The sequence below is a fragment of the Macadamia integrifolia genome, chromosome 11 (assembly GCF_013358625.1).
Source record: "Macadamia integrifolia cultivar HAES 741 chromosome 11, SCU_Mint_v3, whole genome shotgun sequence".
NCBI lineage: Eukaryota > Viridiplantae > Streptophyta > Magnoliopsida > Proteales > Proteaceae > Macadamia > Macadamia integrifolia.
Window position 1 is genome coordinate 17083380 of NC_056567.1, and position 9322 is coordinate 17092701.

The following is a 9322-nucleotide window of genomic DNA, read 5'->3' on the forward strand; positions in this document are numbered from 1 at the left end:
GACTGTTCAGGTCCATTTGAATCCATTGATGACATATAACTACCCCATGGTGAAAGTTGATACATCATCAAGGCCTCAAAATGGCTCATTCTTTGGTAAGTTCAAGGCATTTGCAAGAGATAAGTTTAGGGGGATCAGGAGTTCAATGAAGAGAAGGAGTGGATGGACCCTAATAAATGATACAACAAATGCTGGTATCCATAATATACTTGCACTTCTGTTGACATCATGTGTCTATCTTGGAGAGAATTCTGAGAACATGGTAATAAAAGATGAATTCTCTACTGATGGAAAAGCCATGATGGAGAGAAGAGAAACTAGCTGCTCTACCCCAGTCAACAAGAAGAGAAGAACAAGAACAGTTAAATGGAGTGATAAGAAGAACAATGTTTGGTTTGCTAACTCTAAAGTAGGAAGCATTTCTAGTGTGCTTGCACATAACAAATGGCTATTACTCACCATTGTTTTGGTTGTTTATGCCAATTGGGGTTACATCATATGATGTCTTGACTCTTAAACTGTTATTTATTTCTCTCCAAATTGTACCATAGAGGAAGGCCACAATTAGCTTTTTAACATGGGGAGTCTATACATGCTAACAAGCTGGTAATGTTTGTTGGAATTAATTATCTTTTTAACAGGAGAATTTTATAGTTTCTCATAAGATTGTAATATTTATTGAACTAGTCAAAAGATGGATTTAAATGTTTGGGGTTCCTAACAGTAACAGTCTCAGAGATTTTCTGTGGAAGTGAAGCATTCTCCTTTATTATCAATGTCTATGGTTATGTCTATTGTTTTCCTCCTCTACATCATTATCTAATCTAGACTGTGTTATGAATAAAGCACAGAAGATTACTAGATTTTAACTCACCACATGAAAAAAATTGGAATAAAATCTCAACTCAACTCATAAGGAATTCGGAGGGAAAATGACATTATTTCACTTCTAACCCTTCCTTTGGAGCCTCCAGCTCCTCTGTCACCTCTTTAGAAGAGATCCTAGAAACCTTGCCTAATGAAGCTAGTGTGGATCTAGACGATGAATTTTCCTTCGACCAATTTATTGAGTGGCAGCCTTTCTCTTCTGCATGCCTCACTAAGGATGGTGCGATTGTTCCTGAAAAAGCCGGTGTTGTAGAGGGCTATAATGTTTTTACGGCGAGATGGAGTCATCGCATTAGGTTCTCCTAGTACTATTTGTGATCAATAGACTGGAAAACTTGATGTCTTGTTTTCCATAGAAACATTCTTAGTCTATATAGTTAGTTTTGTTGCTTTTGATGGTTGTTTGATTTTGTTTGTTTTTATAAGAGATAATCTTGCCACACCAGCATCACGATTTGACAATGACAAAGAGATTGGATCAACATCCATTTCCTCAAGAAAGGAAGTGGAATCGTATGAAGAAGGAAACAAGAATTAAGGATTTCAATCCTACCTACTTCGTTACTATGTATATCCTCATCTCACCTACCTTCTTCCCATTTTATCTTCACCTACATTGTTCCCTTGTGTAGTGCAAGTCCTCCTTAATTCTCTCTATTTAAGGAGAGAATCACAGGACTATGGAGGCAAGCAAAGAAAATATTGAGTCGTGTGGATGTAGTTCAAGTGAACCGAACTATTTTAATTTGTGTATCTTCTCTCTAAACACAGCCACCTGCTAGGTTGCTACTTTCTCTGACATGGTATCAGAAGTTCAAGCACCCTTTAAGTCACCTTATGATATGTAATACTTTCAATTCCTTTTAATACCAATTAAAAGTAAAGTTAGTAATATTTTACCCACTCACCTTGTGGGTGTGATAGGAAGAAGTTAGAAAATAAGCACTTTGCTCTTTTTTGTTTAAATTTCTCCAAAAATATTAAATTTTTAAATATTGGAAAGCACAAAACCATCTCCTGTTGGATTTTATATGTGTCGAAAGTTTCAAATATTACACTTACCAGGACGGTGTGGGTACCAGTGTGGGTTTGCACTCATATATAGGTGTACATACACATTCGTATGTGTACAGGGATGCTTGTACACATACAGGCACGTAGGGACACTTGTATATGTACAATCATATCTATATATGAATAGATACACCCATACATGAAAAGGTACGTTGTCTATATATTTTATAGATGGTTTGAAATTTGAAAAAAGGGATTTTTTTAAGAAAGTTTTTTTTTTCTTCCCACTTTGTGTTCTATTTTTCCAAGTCTCTTTATGTCTGATAATGAATATACCCTTCGGACTTCCCTATGTAACCATATATTGGACCTTATGTGATTAGGAGTTGTTTTATTTTGGAGGTATAAACGCAATGGTCAACCCAGTTGCACAATTAGGGGCGTTTAAAAATCTTAAGGATGGTATCATTCTGATACGATTCGACTCAAATTATATTTCTTCCTGATTCAAGAAGAAGGATTACTATGATGATATGAATTTGTACATCATCCAATGCAAAATACTACATATCCAGATAAGTCTTATACTCTGTCCATGTTTATTTTCTAACATCTTCACTCTTGTATAGAGGCAGGAGCTGGATGCAAGTATGTAGAGGTGTTAAACGGTTGATTTGGCCCGAATTTGGTCGGAATGAATCAAGTTTGGTTTGGTACAGTTTCGGGTTAATTCCAGTTTAGATTAATTTTTTTTCAGGCTTGAACCATAATTAAATCTTATATTCATAACATGTAGTAGGAATGATTCGGTATAAACATTTTAAACATCTTCCCCAAGTCAAACAAGTAAGCAACCAGGAATCGGGAAATTGATTTGATCTGTTCATGTCGTAATCAGAACAAATATTGCAATCAATGAATAACTAATTAGTGAGAAGAAAACTAATATTAAAATTAATGGATAACTAAATACTGAGAAGATAACTAATATTGGAATCAGAAAATAAATTTTACTATCAAATCATTCGTTTAACTGTCCAACTAATTTTTTATTGTGAACAAGGAGATCGATGGAAACATTGTTATTGATCAATTTCTCTATTCATTGTTTTTTTGGGTAATGAATTTCCCTATTCATCACCTCATACTTATTAATTTATTAAAATTCCCCTTATGACCAGAAATTTTTTCACTAATATTAAAATCAACGGATAGTCAATTCATCTATTCATAACCTCATACGCAATGATTTTTGTTGGTTTCATTTGATTCCAGTATTGGTTTAGATATCGGACGATTCGGTGCAATCTAGTTTTCAGCCAATCCTATGATATGCTAGTCCAAAACCAATCCGATAATGAGCGATTTGGTTCGATACAGTTTCTTTTTGGTTCAATTTTATCGATTCAGAGTACGTTTTAACACCCCTAGATGGCACTCTTTTGGTCCGTCATAGCTGATTCAGCATGCACTCTTCCTAGTTTTCAAAAACTTAAATTCTTTATTGGGAGGATCAATAATATAGGAGGGGAAAACTAAAGAAGGGAAAAAGAAAAAGAAAAAAGAAAACCATACAGTCAAACACACACTCCCATTAGGAGGAGTCTCCCAAGAATGCCAATGAACCGGATGTGGAGATCCCATGTATTAGCAATGAATCTATTTCGGCCCCCACCACCACCTCCAAAAAAAATATATATATATATATATGTCTATATATATATATATAAATATAATTCACTCATTCTCGGATATTGAAAATTTGTTGCTTCTCTTTTTTTTTTTGGGGGAGGGGGTGGTTGTGTGAGGGGAGGGGAGAGGATTGGTAATATGGGCAATGTATTGTCTCACAGTTCTCCTAAGTAGAGATTGGAAAGAGTCAAGAGAAGTAGAGTTTCTTAATTAAATGATTAATATTCCAGAAGATACACCCAAACAACCTTACATAGAGACGAAAATCCAAACCCATAGAATCATACTGTATTAATGAATTTCCATAAAACTGCAGGTCACAACCCTCACAGAGGAAATACATACAAATAAACAATTAAGAAATCTACAAATTAAATCCAATTTTGTGATTCTCTACCCATTTTCCAATACACTAACTTCAATTTGAGAATCCAACATATGATGCATCTTGGCTACCTATATTGGAGTTAGATGAACACCATACGTCTTCTGTGATGAACTGCATCCATTCTTCATCTTTATCTTCATCTTCAATGCATGATGATGATCCAGTTGGCACATCTGGTGACATAGTTTCATAATCATTGATTATCCCTTGAGAACTACTCTCAACCATTGATAAATTGCTTCTCCCTTGCTCTTCGATTTCACTACATATTCCATTCTTCTTGAAAACACGGCATAAAGCATAAGTATCCTGAGATGAATTAAAACATATATAGTTAGTACAATTGTTAAGATATACTTACACTTAATTCACATCTAATTTTCAATATATAGTTGTAAAACCTCTCAAAGGGCTTTTCTAGGGGTCACTATGTGAAGTATAACATTTTACTATTTCCATTTGGTAGTACACGAGTTAGTCCGTATGATAAAAGACCCCACATACATCTCTATGGTCCGGGCCTTGGTCTACTTGGTCTGAGCTCTACAATAACCTAAAAAGACTTATACAGAGAGAGAGAGAGAGAGAGAGAGAGAGAGAGAGAGAGAGAGAGAGAGAGAGAACTATTTAGTGAACTAGATAGAGGGAAAGCTGAATCTTAGATGGGTGTCTTGAGTATAACTTCTTAGACTTAATGAATTGGAAGGAAAGGAAAGGTTGGATCTTGAATTTTTTTTTCATGACTAGGGGATACTTTAAGAATATTTTAGGGTTTTTTGATGGAATGAGCAGAAGGGTAGTTTGGGAATAAATGGAAAAAGCTACCGACACCTATGAAAGTGATGGGTGAATTTTTCTTTTGTCTCATTAGAATAGCTAAAGTGAAGCTCTAAGCCTAGGGGTACAAGAAGAAAAGAATATCTAAACTGATTTGTCTATTCAAGTCTAGAATAAAAGAAGGAGGGAAAGAGAAGGACTAAAACTAACTTTCCATGCACGTCATGGGCAACCCACGTTCATTATCCCCTTCTACCACCTCTCTTTGGCTATTAAAGCTTGCACCTCTCTTTGATTTGGTACCTGTTAACATGTAAAGTGTCTCTTTACCAATCATGGTGTGTACTACACACCTAGTTAACAGCATTAAAGCTACCTCATCTCTCCGGTTGGTTGGTGGTGCTAACTTGTAAAGGGCCTTCTTTACCTTAGTCCATGGCACCAATTCAGCCAACATTGATCCAAGCTTGCTTTTGTGTTTATATATGTCAAGCAAAGAAACAGAGAAATAGAAGGATACTGATAGTGCTAGCTTTGAATATGCCCTAGACTTAGAATTTGGAAGGTATCTTTAGTGGGTATGGCTGGTGTACGAGACTTCTGCCACTATAGGATGTGGGGAGGGGTCATAATATATGTAATCCTACCATTACTTTACAGAGAGACTGTTTCCTATTTGAATGCATAACCACTAATTCAGTGGATCGATTCAAAATAACTTTGACCTCTACTTCTTTTAGAAATTAAGAAAATAAAAAACAACACAACAATGATAATGTTGATGATGATGACGATAATGTGGACAATGATACTCTATTGTTGTATGCTTCAACTAAGCCATTGTTCAAGTGTAAAAATCGTCTACAATTGCTGCACTGATGCAGTGAGCATCGTAGCTAAGAATCTCTTGAGGTGAGTGCCCAGATGCTCTTAGCCATTTGATGCTCACCGCATGGATGTAGAGGATGTGGATTCATTGTTCAAGGGGCCTTAAACAACCATTTTATCTTGATTTGATAGCTGTGACATGCAAGGATCATTAATACCTCATTCATTGCTAGAATTGGCAAGCTATCAACTCAACAACTTATATATGCTTTGTGGTCCTTGCATTATCAAGACCTAACAGTTAGTTAAGCTCCCTTTAAAAAATAGGTTGCAAGAGGCTCTCGCCACTGCGGGGTCTGGGGATGGTCATAATATATACAGTCTCTTGCCAACGTTTCGTGGAGAGACTATTTTCTTACTCAAATCTTCAACCACTAAGTCAAGGTGGAGCAACCTTACCGTTGCGCAGATGAAATTATCCCACATTGTGAATCATCATCATCATCATTTTAATCAAAATTCTAATACACGAACAACCTGAATTCCCATAGTGTCTTCACAGTCTTTGTCATCTAAGCGATATTCATGCATCACCCAATCTGTTCTCGTCCCTTGAGGAGCTCGGCCTCTGTAATAGACTAATGTCTTCTTCATTCCAATGGCTCTATTCTGATAAGTCACCTTCCTATCCTTCCCTGTAGACTTCCAGTATCCAGCTCTAGTTGCTCGGTTTGTTCTGAACCCATTTGGGTATTTTCGATCCCGGGGTCCAAAAAAATACCACTCTGGATCTCTACTTGGTAAGAATGACTTGTCTATGACATCAAAACAAAAATCAAGAATGGATCAGAAATTGAAATAAATTAAATCCCTAATGAATCAAACAAATATATATATATATATATATATAGAGAAAATAAAAACCTAAATAAATCATGACACGAATTTTAAGAAAGCTTAACCCCATAAATCAGTTTACAAGATTAAAGAGCGCAAGATCATATCAACCCATATCAATTCTCTTTTGAAATTAATATAGGATTAAAGAGAGAGATACAAAACCTGCTAACTCCCAAGGCTCACATTTGTATAAATCGATTTCGGGGATAATGTCGAGTTCAATCTGAAGGCCATGGACCTTCCTCTTGAGATAATAATTCACAAGTTCTTCATCAGTTGGATGGAACCTAAAACCAGGAGGTAATCCAATGGGAGCCATTCTCTTCTTTTTTTCCTTCACTCCCTTCTCTGTCTGTCTGTCTGTCTCTCTCTCTTTCTCCTCTAGCAGTGATGAATCCTTTTCTTATCACCATCACCATTATCATCATCACATATAAAAGGATTCAAAGTACCTTGTCTTTGAGTCATCTTTCGCTTTCTCTTTTACAGATTCTCAGACAATCGTTCCCTGCAAGCCCATTCCCTCTTACCATACCAAACCTACTCTTCCAACTCCGTTTTCCAATTTATGGGCTTATCACACTTCAGAGAGAGAGAGAGAGAGAGAGAGAGAGAGAGAGGTTGGTAAAGGGCAAGTCGTGAAGATGAAGAGAAGAGAGGTGGGTTGATTTTAGGATTCCCTTTTCCTCTTTCTATATTCTTCTTTTTCTTTTATCCTAACCTTTTAACGTAATAATTACTCATATCCAAATCATCGTTTGGTAATTCTTTTTCTCAGATATTAAAGATTGGATTTGCCCACGAGACAAAAGCTGTTTTACAATCTTCTTTGATCTTCCAATCTGATTCATAGAAGACATGCTCAAATTTTGATTGTTAGAACTGTTAAATTATCACCTTTCTATAAGTTGGTATGAAATGAAAGAAAGGCTGATATGCATCTCTCTCTCTATCTCTGAGTTCAATCCGTATAGTCCCGCAGGTTCATACTGAGGCCATGGGACTTATGCATGGTTAATGTTTGATTGTGAAGACTACGATCCACCATATTTATAAAACCAACCGGTCTATGATCCAGTACTAATGGACCGGACTGATTATTGAGTGAGTCCGTGACATTGTAACTTTTGAATCCCTGAAAAAAAAAAAGTTAGACCAGTTGACCCAGCCGGTTTAACCAACTGGTCTAATGGATCATACAAACCCATCAAGGTCAATCCAATCATTTCATGGTCAACATAAGGCAGGCTTCGGGTCAGTTTCATCATTCATGGCTTTATGCCCTCATCGAAGTTGTAATCATTTGGGCCAGCTAACCATTCCCTAATCATCACTTCCAACAAGTCGGGGAGATATGAACACAAGGAATGATCAGAAACCATTTCTTCCCATCTTATGGACCACAATGGTTCTTTATCTTTACGCATTGATATAGCTATATAACTCTATGTTTCTATGGGGCTCTCATAAATTATCCCTTAGATGGGCCTTGGCATGCACAAGAACCATCCCGATTTTTAACTTCTGTCTAGGCTGTTTGATATGTCATCAGTCATCGTCATTGTACAATGGAAGTTAATTGATTGAGATGTTGTACTTATTGATCAAATTTATTTCACAAGGGAAGTTCCCTAAGAGGGAACAATTGAGTTAAACGGTAGATTGGAATTAATTGCCACTTGGATGCTATCAAGTCCTACCACTTGTCATGTGATATCTTGAAGCATTGCCTCCCCTTTAAAAAAAAAAAAAAAATTACAGTTTGGCATAGGAAAAGTTTCGACATAGCAGGCACAAATGACCGTCCTGTCCTCTTGAACTCCCAAGCAGATTGGTATTGGGGATTGAGATCAGTCAATTTTACCCCTAGTTTTCGTTAATAATGAATTTTTTTTTATATGATTTTACCCTTGATCTGATACTATAACCAATCTAGGACCAACCAGTAGTGATCAACCTTGGCTGATATCAATACAGTCCGGATGATACCATCGATCCAATATCAATATCTCAATCCCTTCTCTCAAGCCCCATAAAATAACAAGATGACGGGGGTGTTGGAGGGACTGCACTACAACGACTAGACCGGATCAATTTACAAATTTTAAAAAATTATCAAAGAAGAAAAAGAAAAAGAGGTGAAAGTTTGCCCTTCTAAGAAAAATGATGAAGAAAGTAATACAATGAAAGAGTTCAAGTCATTAGATCAGTGTGGGCACACAATGCATAGGTTTCGTCATAAAAAAATCTAGGGAGAATTATAATGTATACAGCTTTACACTTGTTTGGCTGAAAAACTAGTCACAATGAAATAATTTTACAAGTACGTGGTGATTTGCCAGATGTTTTCTGTTATATGGTAGCATTTTCAAGAACCCTTGAAATCAGCTGAAAAGGAGGGTCTATCTTTCAAGTGCGCCTAAGCTAGTTAGGGCTTAAAGCCGCCGCAACAGTAGACGCCGATGCTCCGTTTGGGCCCCTGATTTTCAGACCGTGGGTATCTCAGTGAAGCAACCCCTTTCAATCTCTTCACCTTTTGAGTTCCATCTAACGTTAATCCAACGGTTCTGGAGTGTTTTGATAGAATCTGGGCCACCACTTATTTGAATTGCACCGAAAGAACAGTTTCTGATTTCGAGACTGGTTGGTTGAAGGCTTTGACCTGTTGACCATCCAGTTGAAGGAAGTAATCTTTAGTGGACCTCTTTTTTTGTGAAGCCGAGAGAAAAGGCCAAAACCACAACCTACCAAAAGGGAGGCCCACCAAATGGTAGATCCCAATTCCCCAATCTTTTTTGGAAGCCCAAAATCACAAACCATGAGCTCTGCCCAATA

At 36.8% G+C, this 9322-nt stretch overlaps 1 protein-coding gene across 2 annotated transcripts; it reads right to left on the reverse strand.

Annotated features, from left to right (window-relative positions):
* Positions 1-3838: 3838 nt before the first annotated feature.
* LOC122092635 (NAC domain-containing protein 86-like) lies at positions 3839-7017 on the reverse strand. 2 transcript variants are annotated; one of them, XM_042662863.1, is made up of 3 exons: positions 6650-7017; positions 6125-6402; positions 3839-4291 (listed from the first exon to the last, which is right to left on the reverse strand). In XM_042662863.1, the coding sequence occupies exons 1-3, from the start codon at positions 6804-6806 to the stop codon at positions 4013-4015; spliced, it is 714 nt and encodes a 237-aa protein (XP_042518797.1). In that variant the 5' UTR covers positions 6807-7017; the 3' UTR covers positions 3839-4012. The 2 variants fall into 2 exon arrangements, with proteins under 2 accessions (XP_042518797.1, XP_042518796.1); XM_042662862.1 differs by having other exon boundaries at positions 6122-6402.
* Positions 7018-9322: the final 2305 nt, after the last annotated feature.

Coding starts and splice junctions, on each gene's coding strand:
- LOC122092635 (XM_042662862.1), bottom strand. CDS start 6,806: ATGGCTCCCATTGGATTACCTCCTGGTTTTAGGTTCCATCCAACTGAT. Junction 6,403..6,649: donor TGAGCCTTGGGAGTTAGCAG/GTTTTGTATCTC, acceptor TTGATGTCATAG/ACAAGTCATTCTTACCAAGT. Junction 4,292..6,121: donor ACACTATGGGAATTCAGGTT/GTTCGTGTATTA, acceptor AATTCATCTCAG/GATACTTATGCTTTATGCCG.